General features: G+C 41.4%; 1 protein-coding gene across 4 annotated transcripts in view; it reads right to left on the bottom strand.

Annotated features, from left to right (window-relative positions):
* Positions 1-19,405, bottom strand: part of mtcl2 (microtubule crosslinking factor 2) — a 118,119-nt gene extending 98,714 nt beyond the window's left edge. For 2 of the 4 annotated variants that reach the window (XM_078555124.1, XM_078555126.1), the window contains exons 1-3: positions 18,301-19,405; positions 12,510-12,734; positions 5,771-5,929 (exon numbers count right to left, since the gene is read on the bottom strand). In XM_078555124.1, coding sequence (XP_078411250.1) covers positions 5,771-5,929; positions 12,510-12,734; positions 18,301-19,041 — 1,125 coding nt within the window. In that variant the 5' untranslated portion in view covers positions 19,042-19,405. The remainder of the gene's footprint in view (positions 1-5,770; positions 5,930-12,509; positions 12,735-18,300) is intronic. The other 2 variants (XM_078555123.1, XM_078555125.1) reach the window with 1 other exon arrangement.
* Positions 19,406-21,052: the final 1,647 nt, after the last annotated feature.

Genomic DNA, 21,052 nt, shown 5'->3' with positions numbered 1-21,052 from the left:
TGTTAAGCCTTTCATTCCTGGGATCATTCTCGTGAACCTCCTCTGGACCCTCTCCAGGGCCAGAACATCCTTCCTGAGATACAGGGCCCAAAATTGCTCACAATATTCTAAATGTGGTCTGACCAGAGCCTTATAAAGCCTCAGCAGCACATCCCTGCTTTTATATTCTAGTCCTCTCAAAATAAATGCCAACATTGCATTTGCCTTCCTAACTACCGACTCAACCTGCAAGTTAACCTTAAGGGAATCCTGGACTAGGACTCCCAAATCCCTTTGCCTCCAGATTTCTGAATTCTCCCCCCATTTAGAAAATAGTCTATGCCTCTATACTTCCTACCAAAGTGCATGACCTCACACTTCCCCACATTGTATTCCATCTGCCACTTCTTTGCCCATTCTCCTAACCTGTCTAAATCCTTCTGCAGCCTCCCCGCCTCCTCAATACTACCTGTCCCTCCACCTATCTTTGTATCATCTGCAAACTTAGCCAGAATGCCCTCAGTTCCTTTATCTAGATCATTAAAGTATAAAGTGAAAAGTTGTGGTCCCAACACTGACCCCTGCGGAACTCCACTAGTCACCGGCCGCCATCCTTGAGAAGGACCCCCTTATCCCCACTCTCTGCCTCCTGCCAGACAGCCAATCTTCTATCCATGCTAGTACCTTGCCTCTAACACCATGGGCTCTAATCTTACTGAGCAGCCTCCTGTGCGGCACCTTGTCAAAGGCCTTCTGGAAGTCCAAGTGGATAACATCCATTGGTTCTCCTTTGTCTAACCTGCTCATTACCTCCACAAAGAATTCTAACAGATTTGTCTGGCATGACCTCCCCTTGATGAAACCATTGCTGACTTTGCCCTATTTTGCCATGCACTTCCAAGTATTCTGAAATCTCATCCTTAATAATGGACTCTAAAATCTTACCAACGACCGAGGTCAGGCTAATCGGCCTGTAATTTCCCATCTTTTGCCTCACTCCCTTCTTAAACAGGGGGGTTACATTAGCGATTTTCCAGTCCTCTGGGACCCTCCCTGACTCCAGTGATTCCTGAAAGATCACCACTAACGCCTCCACTATCTCTTCAGCTATCTCCTTCAGAACTCTGGGGTGTAATCCATCTGGTCCAGGTGATTTATCCACCTTCAGACCTTTCAGTTTTCCTAGCACCTTCTCCTTGGTAATGGCCACCATACTCACCTCTGCCCCCCAACTCTCTTGAACTTTGGGGATGTTACTCGTGTCTTCCACCGTGAAGACTGACGCAAAGTACCTATTCAGTTCCTCCACCATTTCTTTGTTCCCCACTACTACTTCTCCAGCGTCATTTTCCAGCGGCCCAATGTCCACTTTTGCCTCTCTCTTACTCTTTATATATCTAAAAAAAACTCTTGCAATCTTGTTTTATATTACTGGCTAGTTTACCCTCATATTTAATCTTCTCCCTCCTTATTTCTTTTTTAGTTGTCCTCTATTGGTCTTTGTAGGCTTCCCAATCCCCTGGCTTCCCACTGCTCTTCGCCGCATTGTATGCTTTCTCTTTAGCTTTTATGCTGTCCCTGACTTCCCTTGTCAGCCATGGTTGCCTCGTCCTCCCTTTAGCATGCTTCTTCTTCCTAGGGATGAATTTTTGCTGTGTCTCCCAAATTACTCCCAGAAACTCCTGCCAATGCTGTTCCACTGTCTTTCCTGCTAGGCTCATCTCCCAGTCAATTCTGGCCAGCTCCTCCCTCATGCCTCTGTAGTTGCCTTTATTTAACTGTAATACCGTTACATCTGATTCCAGCTTTTTCCTCTCAAATTGCAGGGTAAATTCTATCATATTATGGTCACTTCCTCCTAAGGGTTCCTTCACCTTAAGCTCCCTTATCAAATCTGCCTCATTACACATCACTAAATCTAGAATTGCCTGTTCCCTAGTGGGCTCCACCACAAGCTGCTCCAAAAAGCCATCTTGTAGACATTCCACAAATTCCTTTTCTTGGGATCCACTACCAACCTGATTTTCCCAGTCTACCTGCATATTGAAATCCCCCATGATCACTGTAACCTTGCCTTTCTTACACACCTTTTCTATCTCCTGGTGTATCTTGTGCCCCACATCCTGACTACTGTTCAGAGGCCTGTACATAACTCCCATTATGGTTTTTTTTACCTTTGCAGTTCCTCAATTCTACCCACACAGATTCTACATCATCTGACCCTACGTTGTTTCTTGCTATTGATTTAATTTCATTTCTTACTAACAAAGCAACCCCACCCCCTCTGCCAACCTGCCTGTCTTTTCGATAGGATGTATATCCTTGGATATTGAGCCCCCAGTCCTGATCCCCCATTGATATTTGCACCACGTCACCATATCATAGCAATCTAGATGCACTGCCATTGTCTGAATCTATATGCATTGACCTTATGAACACAGTAACTCATGCAGTTGAGTTCAGTTTTAACAGCACCATGTATGCCCAAATAGATGGTGTTGCCATGGGATCCCCTCTAGGCCCAGCTCTTGCAAACATCTTTGTCGGTTTCAATGAGAAACCAGTCTTGGATAGAATAACGCCTAACCTCCTACCCCTTGTATATTTCTGATATGTAGTTTGTTATATTTGAATCTGAAGTTCCAAGTAAAAATTGCCTTACCATCCTACATTCAAATTCACCTTTGAAGTGGAGCAGTCAAATCAGCTCCCTTTTCTCGACATGCTAGTTGAGAAATCTGCCAGGGGATTTTCTACTACAGTATACCGCAAGCCTACTTTCACTGGTCAATAGACACATTGGGATTCCTACAGTTCCACACGCTATAAGAGTGGCCTTACTGGCAACCTCGTAAATACGAGCCATTTGCTCACCGTGCATGCTTGATGCTGACAGAGGGCACGTCAAAACCACCCTGCCGAATAATGGCTACCCTGATCAGAAAACTGCTCACTGTATATCGCGCAAACTCATGAATCAGCCACTTTCAGTCCTGAAAAGTGCCCAGCCTACCTCAGATTACCCTGGAAGGGTAAGGTGTCCCAAAAATTTGAGCAACAGGTGAAGCTAGCTGTTTCATGCTGCTACTGTGCAGTAGCAACACAAGTGATTTTCTTCACTAACAGGATGCTGCCAGCAAGCCAAAAAAGACATCCTATCACACAAATGAACAACATGGTGTATTTCAGTGCCAGTGCGATGCCAGGTATATAGGTCGTACATCTCATCAACTGATGGATCGTATCAAACAGCGCCTTTGGCTGTTTGCAACAAGCAAAGTACTGACCACACCCAAACAGGCCCTGCTTGCAAAACTCAAAACATGATGTCCAACATTAGATCTGATTCCGCAATCGCACACCACTTGCTAAACAATCCCGATTGTGCTGAGAAGTACACAGACAACCAATTTAAGATTATCAGTTGAGCTCACAGTCTGGCTTACTTACACGTGCTAGAAGTTACACATTTTTACGCTTAGAGGCCTTTCCTTTTCAGACAGAAGGGGCATGTCCACGCATTGTGTCTTTTTCAACTAAACAAAAGCTGGAGATACAGCCATTCCCTGGTTCATTCCCCATGGCAATGCCTTGACCAGAGCTGATCTGCCTGGTTTGAATAAAAAGCTTGGTAGTTAACGGCTCCCTGATGCATTCTCCATGGTAACACCTCTACCTATCAGAGTCCACTTGCCAATCAATCAGCACTCTTTTCTCACGCAGTATAAATTGTTGTTCCCTTTATAAATCGGTATTCTTGCAAATTCTATCCTGATGAGTGTAAGACGAAAAGCTTCGACAGCATGTCTCTTTTTTCAGCATTACTAAAGTCTTCTTTCTTTCTAGAATAGGAAAAACATTGGCTGATAATGGAAAAATCAGGGAAGGGGCACTTTGAATGCCCAAGGACCACCTGATTTTGTTTTCAAAATAGAATCGGGCAGGCCAGTAAGTAAACTCTCAGAGCTCCTGCTGGGAGAACACAGAGGAGTAATGCTCCTCCTGATCCCACAAAAATGCTTCAACTCACTGCTGGCTGTTGTAATCAGAATCCAATCCTTAATGAGGCAACCATGGCTACCTTCTTTTGATATTTTTCTATTACATTATATCATATACATATTTTAATAAAACTGCTTTTTTTTTTAAAATTGTACGTATTCAACATGGTTTTACAACCATTCATCCTTCAACAGACTGTAATGCAGGACAACAAATGTTACAGTTGGTTGCCTGTATTGCTTCAATGATGGACACACTTCTCCTCTGATACTACTAGTTAGTAGACCAGCAGCTAGCAATATGCCACAATGGAAAAATTGAAAAACTTTAAAGATGAGATGAGATGAGTAGTTTTATAACAGACAGGAGTAAAATCTGTGGTTAGCTATCACTCTGCAAGGACTTATTCTTACCCTGATACATTATGCATGATGTGTGAACATAACTGAAAAAGAAACCTTCTGCTAAATGCCATCAGCATCAAATCCAGGGATAAAAACCAAAGGTCAGTTATCCAGGAGGGAAAGAAATAGCTGTCACAAGAGGATTAACAATGTTATTTTCTACAGCTATAATCTTCCAACTTTTTGATTTTGCAGCTCAGGTTTCTTGTTTAGATTAAATGTTCCTGGTGAAAAGATATTGCAGCCAACTCAAGGTGAAGAAAATTCTAATAAATAAGTAATGGGGTTGGAGACTCTACAATAAGCAGTTTTGCACATTACGCCATTCTAAGTCCTCATTAGTCACTGGAACCACAGATTGCTCATATTGTACTCAGTGCTACGACAGTCTCCATTCCGAATTCAGCTGAAAGGGATTCACTAAATGCAGCCCAAGGTGGTCAAAAGAGAACTGTCATCAATAAACTTGGCAGGTTTCACCAAGGCCTCAAAAATATTGGGCAGGTGGGGGAAGAGGAGGGAGAAAGTTGGGCAAGTTAAATTACCTATTTTAGTTGCATACTTAACGTAGTTAAGCTACATCTAATATTCGAATAAGCTTGTCACCACGGTATTTGTTTTAACAATACAGAGTCAGAGCAGAAAACTGAAAATTAGCCAGTTGTTCGTTTTTCTGGACTTGCCAGCAGTCAAAAGGATAAAACTATTTCCCTCGTTACAATTACACTCATTAGATCATAAATGAAGAATGTACATAGTTCTCAGTCCAAGCTGTGATCTCAGCTTTCCTAGTAGTTTCTCAAGCCCAATCAGCAATACTCAAAACAATTGCATAAAACGAGGAGGGTGTACAGACTTGAAGCTTACTTTTCATTTTAGTTGGATCATGAAGTAGCAGAAATCTTAGCAGTCAACTGTAGAGGAGTCTGTACTTTCACATAGAATTACATGGACTATACAGCACAGAAACAGGCCATTCAGCCTAACCAGTCCATGCCAATCAAGTCTCCTCCCATCCTTCCTCATCCATCTATCAGCATAACCCACTATCCCTTCTCCCTCACATGAACAAACATGCTTATCTAGGTTCCTCTTAAGTGCATCTAATTCCAACAGTCAACTTCCAGTATATGTAAAATGGACTTTATACGGCCCGTTCTATGAAATTACACTCCTGGTGTGATGCTTCATCTATTGGAGTGCATATTCGGATAGAAAATATTGGATTAAAACAAATGGGGAATGTGCCGATGATTTTTCAGTAAATGCTCCCAGCGGGCAAGGTCCTAAATTAACAGTGGGATCTTGAAAAATTTGTCCATACATGGTTATCTGACTATGTACAGTATTTCAAGATGTCATTAGTCAACCAAGAGCAGCATTACCTCTTTCATTTTGTCCACTTCATTCTGCAGCACCTGCTTGGAAACGTCCATTTCAATGAGTTTCTGTCGAAGATCTTCATTTTCTTCTTCTAACTTTATTCTTTTCTTTTCAACAGCTTCCAGTTCATTGTGAAGCCTTACAGACACATCCTTTGAGACCTGTATATAGGAAGTCAATTCAAAGTATTCAGAACGTGCACTTGGCATGCTGCCTTTTATCAAATAATGCCTCATAAAGCCACACTTGTTTATTGCAAAGCAATTAAGCTCAAATCTTTCTCACCCCTAATTGAATTTCATTAGGCATGCTGTCACCAGAGGCATTCTGAATTTCTCACACACTGAAGTTATTTGTTGTAAAAGGTTCACTCAAAAGAATTCGTATCCTATTGTCTAAAACTGGTAAGCAATGCCCTATGTACAGTTTGAAAGGTGTGTAGATGCATTAAAATAGCACCACAAAGTTGCATTTCAAAAAAATTTATTTCAGGGATTTCTTGAGAATATGACATCTGTGTAGGTTCGACATCATTCTAAAGGAGCTATGGAGCATCCTTCCTCAAGAACTACCAGCAGACATTTTTTTGGATCAAGGAATGCAAAACACAGGAAGCCATTAACAAATTCCTTGTGACAAACCCAATTTGTTAAATGGAGGGCTTTGAACGTGGTGAGAGTAACCCTTGCTAAACAGGTTTAGGGCTGGCCAAGGCCCCTGGCTCAGCCAACCTCCACCACTGGAGCCTCGATACATACCCACATGTGTACTCATGGAGAGACACAAACAATGCTGCACATTACTGAGGAGTGTCCCCTCTACAGAATATGTGGTGGACTAATCACCTTAAACTCAGCAAATGAGGAGGCTATTGCTTGACATTAGTTGAAAAAAAAATCATTCTAGCCACATCAGTTGACCAAGCTGTGTGACATTTTTGACATATAAAAGAGTCAGACCCACACCAAACTTACCTTTCACATGAAGGGGCTTGACAAGGTAGACATTGAAAGATTGTTTCCCTAGGCTGAGGAATCTAGAACATGAGAGCACTGTCTAAAGTTAAGGGGTTAATCATTTAGGACTGAGTTGAGGAGAAATTTCTTTATTCAGAGGGTTATGAAACTTTGGAATTCTCTACCCCAGGTTGTTGCGGATGCTCTATCCTTGAGTATATTTAAGACTGAGATCAATAGTTCTTTGATCTTTTAAAGAATCAAGGGATATCGGGGGTGTACAGGAAGTGGAGCTAAGGCAAACATCAACCATGATCGTACTGAAAGAGGGAGCAGGCTTGAGAGATCATGTGGTCTACTCCTGCTCCTATTTCTTATGTTATGTTATCAGCCTAAGATACAATGGACCAGCAATCACACAGCAAGACTACAGGCTGCACCATTCAGAGGTCATCAGTTATGCCCTTACGCTGCACACTCTCATAAGGTTTTGCTGTTGCCGATCTTGCTCGGTCTGAACATTGGAACGTTTTGTAACAGAAACTTGCTCCGTATCAATGGGAGACAGAAGGCACTGCTCATTTCCTCTCAACCACTTGTGCAGCATAAGTGCAGCTGTCACAGGGAAATCATACCAAACCACCATAATCCTCCAGTTAGCACAGGTCGAAATGGGGTGGTGAAATAAGAGAGCTGGGGAAAGTCACAACAAGTAGACTAGGATAAAATGTGGCAAGAAATCAGTCACATGTACAGAATTTAAAGTAAACAAAACAAGTAAAGAACAGCAATTTTTTTTTAAATTCGTTCTTGGGCTGTGGGCATCACGAACTCAGCCAGCATTTATTGCTCATCCCAAATTGCCCTTGTTCAGAGGGCATTTAAAGAGTCAACCACATTACTGTGGGTCACATGTAGGCCAGACCAGGTAAAGACAGCAGATTTCCTTCCTTGGAGCCAGTGAATTCTCAGGAATTAGTGAACCAGATGGGTTTTTAAAACGATCGACAATGGTTTCATGGTCATCATTAGACTTCTAATTCCAGATTTTTATTGGATTCAAATTCCACCATCTGCTATGGTGGGATTCAATCCCCGGTCCCCCAGAGCATTATCCCCGAGTTTCCGGATTACCAGTCAAGTGACAATACCACTGTGCCACTGCCTCCCCGCTATTTATAGTGAGTTTCAAAAGGATTTGGCTGGTATTATTGAAAATCTCCTTTGAAAATTAGAATCATATTGGGATCTGCTCCCATAAAGTGCAATCGACAAGACTTTGCAATGCCCTGTACACTGACATTCTACTTAAAATTAGGTGGAGCAATAAACTGTTCAGGTGCTGTATCAGACAATTGTACAAGAAGTTGCACATTTCACATGTCCAGTTTTGTTGTCAACTTAACAACATTAAGTTATGATTAACAGAAGATCATCCAGCTCATACTATCCTTCAGCTGCTGTAATGTACTAGAAGTTTCATCTTCAAATGATGGATGTGCTTAGCCATCATAGTTCTGTGCAGAGTTGGCCAAATTTAAGAAAACCTTCATAAAATGATGCAGCACATTGCCAGAAACAACCAACCAAGGGCCTAATGAAGACTGAGGGCATAAGCACTCGAGTTGAAACAAAGATTGCACAGCAAGTGTTCGTGTCATCCTGTAAAAAAAAATCCCGTTAATACCAGTAACGGAAGGCAGTGACATACACTTGTGAAAACCTCATCAAATTCTGGTGTAGAATTTTAAAAATTGGAAGGTTCTGAAATGAACCAGCTCTTCTCCAATATACAAATGACTGTGTTTGCCAAAACCTATAAAATTGGATAACAAGCCCTTGATCTTCTGAGTTGTGCTTTGGCTTCAGATTCTGGATGTTATTTCATTGGTATTATTGACAGATACATTAATTATTCTCCACAAATACACAATCTCATCTGCAATCAGTCTGCTAGCCTGAAACATTCCAAAATAATAATTCAAAATGTCCAATTGAATGGCTTGCCAAAGAAGCAATGAGCTGGATTGGACAACCAGTCTCCAGCATCAAACCCAATAGATGGCAATTGACTCCACTTGAAAGTTTGCAATGCCTTGAAACTGAGTGATATTGTGTATTCAAAAGCTAACTTTTCATTTATTTTCTATTAAATCAAGATGTTTGCAGGTCTGATGCTATACTGCAAAGAGAAACAAAGGTGTTACATTTTGGATTCTCTCCCAAAAAATTCTGCGCTAATGACAAAAAGGCAGTTTCCATTAACAGACTAATCAATGAGGATAATTAAATTGGTCTTGTTCAAGGTCTAATAATCTGCACATGGGAACATTTTAAACAACCATTCCTGGCCTCAAACTACTTCAATTTACACCCCACCACACATCACAGGAGCTAACTTCAAAGCTATGCCTGAAACCTGAAACAATTCCATGGCATAAGTTCAGAATTTTAATCCGGGTGCAGATTTAAATAATGGGCAGATTGGAAATTCATGTCATCTATGTCCAAATCTACATAATAAATCTTCTATAAATAAATCATAATATTTTTAAATTTCTTCAGTTTGAGAATCTGCAGGACTTGACTGTTTCATCTAAAAGTCCTGCAGATTATCAGACTGCATTAAGAAATATTATTGCTTCTGTGTAAATAAATATATTGTTTTAACTCTGTATACTTAGGTCTAATAGTGTTGTAATTACCACCTTTCAAAGGGAAATAGGAGGAAAGTAACAGGCATCCAATGTGATCTCCAGTAAAACTAAGAATAACCATCAGCCCAAGGCATGCTATCCGAATTATGGCATGGATAATTGCACAGATTTTAGTTCATAGGAATCATACTATGCTTTTGAAAACTGGCATTTTGCCATAGGCGCAAAAAAAAAATTAAGAGAAAACACAAACTATAATTCCAGAGTTTCTTGTAGCAATAGTTCATGGGTTCCCAAATGCAGGATTTAATATGACTCATTTCCCAGGGGTGTGACTCAGGTGGAGACAGTGGTGAAGTGGTAATGTCGCTGGGGACACAGGTTCAAGTCCCACCACAGCAGCTGGTGGAATTTAAGTCTAATTCCATTTATTAATAAATTCAGATAATTATTTTTTAAAAATCTGTAATGAAAACTAGTGTCAGTAATAGTGACCATGAAACCATCACCAATTGTTATAGAAACTCATCTGGTTCACCTTTCAGGAAGGAAAGGTGAGGTGTCAGCTGTGGCTCAGTTCATAGCACCCTCGCCTTTGAATTAGAGGGTTGTGGGTTCATGTCCCACTCCTGGAAAACCAAGAACTGTGATTGTACTCGAAAGAAGTTGCAATCTGTGACTGTTGGTAACTCGAAAGAGTTTTCAGGAAGGAAATCTGCCATATTTACCTGGTCTGGTCTACATGCGATACCAGACCCACAGCAATGTGACTCAAAGGACAGTTAGGGTTAGCAACAAATGCTGGCCTTGCCAGAGATACCCATATCCCATGAAAGGATGAAACTGTACAGCATTGACTGCCTCAGAAATCAATTTTGGCATCATTGAGAATTTCTCACCTTAAATGGTCAGATCAGTTTAAACACATCTCCATTTTAGCAATAGTTACATATCAGTGAAATTCCTGTCACTATAAAACAGTGTGTAATTCAAATTTTCTGAGCTACACCTTGAGGGATTCATTAGTTCTAATAAAGCTTGTTGACATCAGCTGAATTAGTAACAAAACTTCCTAAGTACTAAGATTTAGTATTTTATCCAAACTAACACCATCTGATTTACCAGCAAAGACAGTAACCACAAAAAAGGGAAATGTTTTGCTCTGAAATTTTTAAAAATAACACACATATATGTGCACATACGTTTTGCACCTTTGGATCCGGCACTATTCAAAGTGAAACCCTGAACTCATTTTTACCCCAATTACAGTTACCTAACCTAAACTCAACTTTTCCCAGCAAGGGAGTAATTGGCTTGAAAAGCATTTGATCATTAGTAAGCTGTTTAATTCAATTGGATAAATTTGAGACACATTTGAAGCAGCGGGAAAGATGGAATGACTGGTTGCAACAAACAAAATTATTTTTATTATCATGGTGTTAACATTGACGCATGAAACTGGTATAAAAGGCACCCTCGATAATTATCCTTGAGAGCTGCCACCCACATGATATATATACACAAAGCCAAATTAAAGCTGCTAAATTTTGGTGAATACCACAGGGCAGATGGTAATGAAATTCATACACCTGTCACTCCATGTTCAATCTTAAACGTTTTATGGACTCTTCACATCTCATCCCTATTCTTTGGTGTGTATATGTACAAACAAGAAGCGACGGATATACAATAATATTAGTAAACTTTGGATCAGAACAATTTTTTCTCAATAGCGAAAGTAATCACTTATTTCATATTTAAGGTCAAATTTCATGATACAATCTAAAGCATCAAATTCTTTGAGGTAAATCATTGGCCTGGAACTTACAGCCTAGCCACAGCGCAAGATTGGCATAGCACTGTTTTTAAGTGAGAAAAATTTATACTTAAAAATTGATACCTACAAATTTCCTCAATTGTTTGTTGCACTTTCAAGATAGATCAGCCTGTTTCCAGGCAGAAGAACATTCCTGAATGATGAAACCCAAGGATCTATACATATTGGTCCTCTGGCCTTAAAAAAATATAAGCAATAGGAGCAGGAATAGGCCATTTGGCCCTTCGAGCTTACTCCACCATCTGACAAGATCATGGCCGATCTTCTACCTCAAATCCATCTTCCTGCACTACCCCTTATCCCTTAATATCAAAAGATCTATCAATCGGTGTCTTGAACATACTCGGTGCCTTTAGCATCTACAGCTCTCCTGGGTAAAAAAATTCCAAAGATTCATAACCCTTTGGATGAAGAAATTTCTTCTATTTTTCAGTCAAAATTTGGCTGATTCGTTATTCGAGACTGTGACCCCGTGTTCTAGATTTCCCAACCAGTGGAAACATTTTCTCAGCATCCACTCTGTCAAGCTGCTGAAGAATTTTATATGTTTCAATGAGTAAAAAGGCAATTTAGAGCCACTTGCCTCATTGGTAAGTCCCATGAGTTTGGTGGGGGGGAAGAGATTGGAATGACCTCCAGGGGGAAATCACAATGGCCATGGAATTGCAGCAGCATCAAAGCTTTGTATAAGTGACCTGAGACATTGAGACAGTGGTCATTGCCTTCAAAACACTATATATTTTTTTAAATGTGGATCTTAGAACTTCCAGGGCAGGAGTTCCATTCATTTTATGTTACAGAGTTGCTACTGAAGTGAAGATTGCCATCAGCAAAGGTGCTGTAGATTAAATATGATGCCGATTTTACTTCTTAATTTCAACTCATTTCGAAATTTGGTTTTCAGACAACTGGCTTCCAACAGAAAAGTAAACCTGACAGCTGCTTAGAAAGAAAAAACCGATTCTCGTTGAGTTACTCATACCAACATGTTTGAAAGGAGGCTCGAGACACATCATTGCACAATGTTATCATTCACATCCAGCAAACATTCCTGTGAACTTATTCATGACAATGCAACTTCCTGACTAAACTCATCCAACCATTCTTCAAACAAAAAAAAATTGGATAGGGAAATGTTACACAGAAGGTTTACTACACATTAAGGCACGACATTTAAATCATGAAAATAAAACTTACAGAAAATTTTAATAAGGTACTATACAGTTGCCAATTTCTTTAATATAGTCCAACAATATTCTGGAAAAGAGCTGAACAAAAATATAACAAATACCTTCACATCTTGCTCTAAACTTCGGATTAGCTCTCCATCAACTTGGCCTGTCTGAGCTACTCTTAGGCTTCTGCGTTCAGTCTTTCGTAGTCGGTACTGAAGGATCCGGCAAGTTTTGTTTGCTCGGTCTAGTTCTTGACGAAGTTCCTGCAGCTGGTAAACATCTTCTTCTAAATAGATATCCCTCATTTCCAGCATTTCAGCTCGAAGCTCCTCAATTTCATCCTAACATCAAGAAACATGCACATATTTCATTAATTTTTTGCACCATTTTTTAAGGCAGGACAGCAAATGAAAAGTAAATAAATTGTTACCCGCCACATAACATGAATCTGCAAGTGAATCCTATGCAGTATATTATCTCACATCTGTTGTTTCATTATTCAAGTGAGGTATAACCAGTATTCGTAATGAATGAAATTAAAAAAAACTTAGATAAAACATTCAGCTTTTTTGTGGATAGAACTGAAGCAGCCAAATGCTAAATGTACTAGTACTTAAACAACTGACCTTTCTTAATAGTCATTAGTGCTTTAACAGTTGAATTTGTATAGCACAGTTGTAAAGGAAGGAATACCGCAATGCATTCAAATGGAACTACAACATTTTCTAATTATCATTTAAGTATAGGATTTAATAAAATTTTACTCATTTTGACATGCAAAAATAATTTCAAAACTCAAGTCCTCCTCAATCATTTGCAAGATTCACAGTTGGGTAAACAGCTATGGGGAAGATAGATCAGGAGCTTAAGAAATATAATTCATCATGTATCAAGGTACCTTCCTTGTCAGTCTGTAGTTTTCTCCCCTGTGAGAGACCATTCAATAAACAAGCACATACACTGCTAACACAGTACAAACAAAAAGCACGAGTTACAGCGAGTGTGAGCGAGAGTAATATTTGTCTCAGAATGGGCAAACTGGGTATCCATAATTCTGGAAATACAACAATGCAGAACATGAACCTTCACATTTGTCAAGCGTTTAGGACAATTAAACTACTGACTACACTTCCAGTTTACTCTGTGCTGCATGGAAACATGAATAACAATATTAATCAGTTTTAATAAAGCAGGTTAATAATCATGATAGGTTGAAGTTGCCTGAATCTCAATTAAATGATTGTGCAGGGTAAATCTTTTATGAACTGTTATTAATGCAATGATTAACAAACATCATGCAAATGTGAGCATTACATGCACCAAGTCCCACTGAGAAGCATGCCTGGAAAAGAATGGACCTCACTGTCTCCTGTGATTTTCCCAGCTGTAGTGAGAAAGTGATTCAGCATGCTTTTATTTTACAGTAACAAAATAGAATTTATTTGAAAAAAAATCAGTTATTTTTAGCCTAGTGAGTCATTACATTAAAATACATAAGCATAATCTAATTATGGTTGCAACCCAAGTATGATTGTGACTTCTACTGCTTTTGAAATGAATTCTGAAGAGAACAGTGTAGCGTTATGCACTGAAATCCTCTATATGACATGAATTCAGTATTACCCGTTCTGCAAACAGTACCGAAGTATAGATTTTCCAGCTGCTTGGTGATGCCAGCTGTACATACTTTAAAGCTTTGTGTTGGAGCAGATGGGATTTAAATGACCACAGGGGGAAGGATCAAATGACTAGCTCACATCACTTCCTGTGGACGCAAGGTGGGATTTCAATGACGTGTATAGGGTTAATTGATGAGGGCTATTCCACACTAAGCTGGGAGTTTGGCAAAGATAAATTTCAAATGATTAGTACACTGCATTTACGTTTTATCCTACATTTTTTTAGACAAATTAAGCAGCCGTGTGTAAACCCTGTATGGATGCTACAATTAAGTTTCATTTTTGAGGAAAAAAAGTCTGCTACATAAAAATGCTTTAAAATAGTGAGTTGCATCTTTCTTTGTGGCTCTGCACTATTCTAAGTAGTACATTAAATAAGCTCATCATCCTGTTTTTTTTTCGCTCTCAGGATGTGGGCAGTGCTGGCTCATCTCCAATTCTCATGAGGCGGGAGTAGTAGACATTCTCCTTGACCACCGCAGTCTTTGTAGTACTGCAGCTCCCACAATGGTGTAAGGTTCACCCTCTGGCAATGAAGGAACAATATAGGTCCAAATCAGGATATTGTGTGACCTGGACATAATTGGCCAGATCGCTGGAAGTGCAAGCTGATAACACTGCAGCGAAGGCAACACAGCATTTTAGACATTGGTGACAAAGAGACAGATCTAATTGTTTAAAGAGATACTAAGGGCTGAGATAAACAACAGAGGAAGGGTTGAGAAGGAAAATGGTTAGTGTGTGTGAATTCAATGTTAAATCAGGTATGTAAAGAGGAATAAAGAAAAGGGAAGGAAGATTGGATTAAGAGAAACAGAAGGCAAAAAATAATTTTTTTTGACTTTTTAAAAAATAAACAGTTCACAACCTGAAGCAGGAAATGGCGTTTCTGTGATGCTGATGGCACAGCATGCAAATCATTCAGCAAATTGTGATGGTTTGCAACTCATGGGGCATCTTTTCCTCCTTCCAAGTTGCTGGCCAATTTGCGCATTAATAGTGCGCACCAGTCTGGTCCCAGTGAGATCTAGCCCAATGCATGGAAGATCTAGCCAATGTTATATTGTCATGCTATGGATCATTTAGGATGATTTAGGATTTAACCACCAATGAGCCAACAATGCTAAAAATAGTCCCAACAAAATTCAAACAGGACAAACCAGCAAACAAGAAATATAAACACAACTAGGACGGAGAGGCCTCAACTTTGTGGGCCTCAGGACCACAACAACACCTCATGACATTGCAGTACTAATTTGGGAAGGAAGAGTTACTTTCTTACTGGCCTTATAACGAACTGCTCACTTTAATTTCCCCTAACTCCTTAACTAGGTGGATCTACCTCTGTCTGAAATTCAGTACTAAAGTAAGTTATATGACAGAACTGTTACAAATTTTAGCTCCATAATTTTATACAAAAACACAGTTCATTTGAAAAAAATACCATCAGTTGCTATATAGGAGAAATAAAATGCTTATCGCTCCAAATTTTATGCAACAAGCCTCGAGGGCAATAGGACCGAATTACAATGTGTGAAATGAAGTTCAAGGAGCATGCTCAAATTTTGTTTCTATGTAGCAGACCACTTTGAATTTTAATAGGTATTTTATTTTTGCATGCTTGCATCAAAGAAAGAAACATTCATATGTTCTATTTTGGCTAAAATAGGTGCAATACAGTCTTTCAGTACTTAATCCTCAAGGCAATCAGCTGTGGAGTGCGCAGTGCAAGGCAGCTCTTATGAAATGAAAGCAATTTACTCTATTAAAAATATAAAGCATCAAAAAGTAATATTTTAGCATTTGGGATAACAGCGAAAACTAGTTTGTTTTGATGGAGCTGATCACGAAAAACATACTAAGTTCTCTAAACAGAACTCATATTTTAAGGTTCTACTTCTATTTATCTTGCCAAAGTTCTGCCAATCCTGTCCTGAAGTCACCGATTCCTCTCCCTAATCTTGGGACACTGAGACCAATTATACAGGCTCAGCTGAGATCAACTAATTATGCACGTGAGGGGTCAGAGATTGAACCTAGAATGCTCTTGTCAGTATCATGAAGCCATCATGGAAACTGCCGAGGCTGACCTTTTATATTCTCCAGTTTCTTTCAGTACAATTAGCTTTTTGTCTTGATTATAAGTGTTTCCAAATTTAGAAGTTTTGCTGTGTGACATTAGTAAGAAAGACATTAATGAATTTTATTAAAAGGGCAGACACTGGAATTGTATCTGACTGTTATTAATATTGATTGCATAGTACCATTTCAATCCCACAGCTGTAGTTTTCTGAACACGCCCATGTTGATCTATCATGCTGGTGTTTTCTTATTTTGTGATAACAGTGAATATTAAAGTTCATTTAAAGTTGTATGGACTCTGGTTTCAGTGGAAGGCATGGACCATAAAGTTGTTCATCCTGATTCTATACTTCTTAATGATACAGCTACCCATTTTTGGCACTGTTACATTATTTTAAATTTATTTTCCGACATTGATATGTAGGTCTTAAACTTGGGCACTTTGAATGAAAGGAGATTATTCAAACTGACAAGTAGCTTAAAAACAGATAAATTATGCATCTAAGGCAAGAAGTTCTGCACCATCGAATATTTTTTTCAACAGGGAAAAAGCATTCAGGGAAGGATTCATGTACATAATATGAAAACATACAATATTTTAAAATAAACAACACACGAGGTCTCCTGTGGTGTTGCTTGTAGCAAATTGTACAACACCATCGTAAAAAGACAACCGTCACACTAAACACACATGCACAATGTGTTATTCTCCTTAGGTCCCTTTAATTGTTAAGTAAACATAAGACAATGTGACATCTGAAGTACGACAGTGTCAACTTGCATTTAATAGAGTAAAAAGGTTCCAAGGCACTTCACAGGAGTATTATCGGACATAATGTGACACTAAGCCACATAAGAGGATATTAAACCAGGTGACCAAATGCTTTGTCAAAGAGGTAGGATTTAAGAAACATCCTAAAGTAGGAAAGAGGTGGTAGGTAAGGCAACGAAGTTTAGGGAGGGAATTCCAAAAGTTAGGGTTCAGACAACCGAAGGCACGCCACCGATAGTAGGGCAAAGTAAATCGGTGATGCACAAGAGGCCAGAATTAGAGGGATAGAGATTCTGAGGTTTTGCAGGGCTGTAAGAGGTTACACAGATAGGGTGGGATTTGAACTCAGTTATGAGAATGGTATATTTAAGGCATTAGTCAGTCAACCAGGTGCTAATGTAGCTCAGTGAGCACACAGGTGATGGGTAAATGGAATTTGCTGACAGCTAGGATACAAACAGCAGTTTTGGATGAGCTCAAGTTTAGAGAGACTGGAAGATGGGAGGGCACTGAAGAGTTGAGGCTGGGAGGCAACAAAGACATAAATAAGGATTTCAGCAACAGACCAAACAAGAAGTGTGAATGTAAAGTTTTACACTATATGTACATTAATAGAATGCCAACTGAAATTTTTCACAGCTTGTATTGCTCACAAGTAGCCATTTCTCTTTGCTGCTGAAAATTATACTACAAGGACGTCAATACGTTTGCTCCTTCAAATATGAATAGACTGCCACAAAATATAGTGCCAATCATGGTGTCAAAGAATTGTGTGCAGTTCCTCATCTCCCAAAAGAAATAACAGAATTAAGGCAAACACCTGCAAGAATCCAATAATATAACCATGCATTGCATAACTCAAATCTTCCAGATTCCACTGAGAAGCATCCAAGTGTTTTAGTGGATCCTGTTGTTATCTGTTAATATCCTTGAAACACAACCTTGGCTTCCACCAGTGAAACCTCCCTAGAACTGTATGTGAGACCTCAGTGTAATATTATGGCAGCTTATGCCAACAGCAAATCCACTGATCACACGTTTGGATGGGATGGGGGGGGGGGGGGGGGTGGCAATCCCGAGATCCTGGCTGCACCTACATTTGTACAAAAGTGGGATTAAACCCTGAAAGGAAAGGCCAGCTTGGTACACAAACTACACACACAAGTGCACCTTTGAAGGCAGTTTAACCAATCCAGTGAACCCAGTTGGCAGGGTGTTCAGTAGCCTATTACAGTTCGGTTCGTTTCTCAATGTTGAGGCACATCCACAAAACGTGGATGAAGAACAACAGAAACAAAGGTGATCTGCAGCCACAAAATCATTTCCACTCCCACCCCCCCAAAAAAAAGAAATTATTAAAGCGGCCTCGCCTACCTTCAGATAATCGTTTTCGGATCGAAGCTCCTCTATTTCTTTCAAGAATTCCTCCTGGATGCTGTCAACGAATTCTTCGCTGAAGTCGGAGAAAGCCAGCGAGTTGCTGACAGGGAGCCGGCTCTCCAGCGACGGGGACTTGGCCCCGGACGCGGCGGTGTCCGACTGCCCGCTGGCCGAAGCCAGGGAGCCGTCCTCCCCAGGCCAGGTCCGCTCGTCCAGGGGGTCGGGGGGCGTGGGGCAGCCCCCCTTGCCGGGCTGGGGCTGGGGCGAGAGCGGCTTGTTGTCCTCGGAGAGCTGCTCGGAGGGGCAGTCGGAAAGCTCGGAGCTGCTGCCGCCGCTGCTGCTGCTGGTGGGCGACAACTTGCCGAGAGCGAGAGCGGCGGAGGAGCCGCCGCCGGAGGAGCCGCCGCCGCCGCCCCGCTGGCTCTTCCTCTTGCCGGCGGCGCTGCCTTTCAGCCCGGCTGCTCCCCGCTCCGGCTTCTTACTCGCTCGGGAAGAGGAGGAGGATGAAGCCGCCGCCTTGCCGGCTGGCACTTTCCCCAGCTTGATGTCCTTGAGAGCCGGGCTGTGCCGGGACAGCCGGCACTGGGCGAGCCCCTGCTTGGAGCCCGGGTTACATTTGGATTTGGCCACCGACCAGCCCCGGATCGCCTTGGGTCTGGCCGGGGAGGGGGCTCGGTGCAGCTTCTTCTTCTCCGCCGGCTGCGGAAGCTCCGGAGCTCCGTTCACCGCCTCCATCCCTCGATGGACGGATTTTATTTATTATTATTTTTTTTTTTGTTTGCTTAAAGAAACAAGACACAGCAGTCCTTGCCTCTACAGCCACGTTATTCATCCCATCTCATCCCATCGCCGCCGAGTCCTGGGGCGGACGCTGATCCATTCAACACGATTGGCAAGGCTTCGATCAGAATGCAAGGACGCCCCGCTTCCTCTAGTGATTTTTTGACACATACATAAATGCATATATTTAGGATCCCTCTTGTGTTTTCAGTGAAACGCTCTGCCCTGCTTAATGCGCCACTCTGCTTCTGGAAAATAGCATCATACACCGCCCAAAGCTCCTGATCCAGTGACGCATGCTGCCCACTCAGAGCCAACTTGCTCCCCCCTTGCATCAGACGTCTTTCGCTGGAATTGCTGCTCAGCCCAAAACCCACACACACATATATACACACACGCACACACAACCCCTGTGAATTAGGTTTCCCGGTGCTCTTCGTTTTATCCACGTTTATTCCAATCATCTTTTCGTATCTCTTAAAAAAAAGATAACGTGTACCGTTGCATACGTTATGCTCTGAATTTATTTCTGAATGAAGCAAGTGTTGTGAAGCCGGAATAAAGAGAAAAATGCACTCAACATGGGCTGAAAAGAGAGAGAGAGAGAGAGAGAGGGAAAAAAAAACAACTCGAGGCTGGGGGAGTTTTTGCCAGAACCTTTACACATTAATGCGTTGTTTGTTTTAATTTGTGTGCTGTGAATTCACAACTTTTTCTGTTCTCACCCAATAGTGTTTTTATGAGAATTCCATCCAGTCAGACAGCTGCTATAATAAAGATTCCAGCTAAAAGCCAAGTGGCCCTAACCGCCTCCTCTTCACCATGGATGTCCAATCCCTCGACACCTCCATCCCTCACCAGGGTAGTCTGAGGGCTCTCCACTTCTTCCTTGATCAGAGGCCCGAACAATCCCCATCTACCACCACTCTCTTCCGTCTGGCTGAACTTGTTCTCTCACTGAACAATTTCTCCTTTATCTTATCTCACTTCCTCCAAATAAAAAGTTTGGCTATAGGTACCCACATGGGTCCCAGTTATGCCTGTCTCTTTATGGGGTATGCGGAACATTCTTTGTTCCAGTCCTACACAGGCCCCCTCCCACAACTCTTCTTTTGGTACATCGATGACTGTTTCGGTGCTGCCTCATGCTCTCGTCTGGACCTGGAAAAATTTATCAATTTTGCTTCCAATTTCCACCCCTCCATCACCTTCACATGGTCCATCTCTGACACCTCCCTTCCCTTCCCTGACCTCTCTTTCTCAATTTCTGGTGATAAACTGTCCACTAATATTCACTACAAGCCCACCAACTCCCACAGCTATCTCGACTACAGCTCTTCACGCCCTGCTTTCTGTGAAGACTCCATCCCATTCCCTCAGTCCCTTCACCTCCGTCGCATCTGTTCCGATTATGCCACTTTACAAAATGGCGCTTCTGACATGTCTTCTTTCTTCCTTAACTGAGGTTTCCCACCCACTGTGGTTGACAGGGCCCTCAACCGTGTCCGACCCATCCCCCGCGCCTCTGTCCTCACACCTTTCTCTCCCTCCCAGGACCATGAAAGGGTCCCCCTTGTCCTCACTTTTCACCCCACTAGCCTCTGCATTCAAAGAATCATCCTCTGCCAACTCCAGCATGATGCCACCACCAACGCATCTTTCCTTCACCCCCCTCATGTTGGCATTCCGTAGGGACCATTCCCTCCAGGACACCCTGGTCCACTCCACTATCACCCCCAACACCTCATCTCCCTCCCAAGCAATCGCAGAAGGTGCAACACATGACCCCTTACCTCCTCATCATCCAAGGGCCCAAACACTCCTTTCAGATAAAGCAGCGCTTCACTTGCACCTCCTTCAATTTGGTCTACTGCATTCGCTGCTCCCAAATGCGGCCTCCTCTACATTGGAGAGACCAAACGCAGACTGGGTGACCGCTTTGTGGAACACCTTCGTTCTGTCCGCA

This window comes from Cetorhinus maximus, chromosome 13, assembly GCF_964194155.1.
Source record: "Cetorhinus maximus chromosome 13, sCetMax3.hap1.1, whole genome shotgun sequence".
Lineage (NCBI taxonomy): Eukaryota > Metazoa > Chordata > Chondrichthyes > Lamniformes > Cetorhinidae > Cetorhinus > Cetorhinus maximus.
This window is presented reverse-complemented; position numbering and strand designations above follow the sequence as displayed.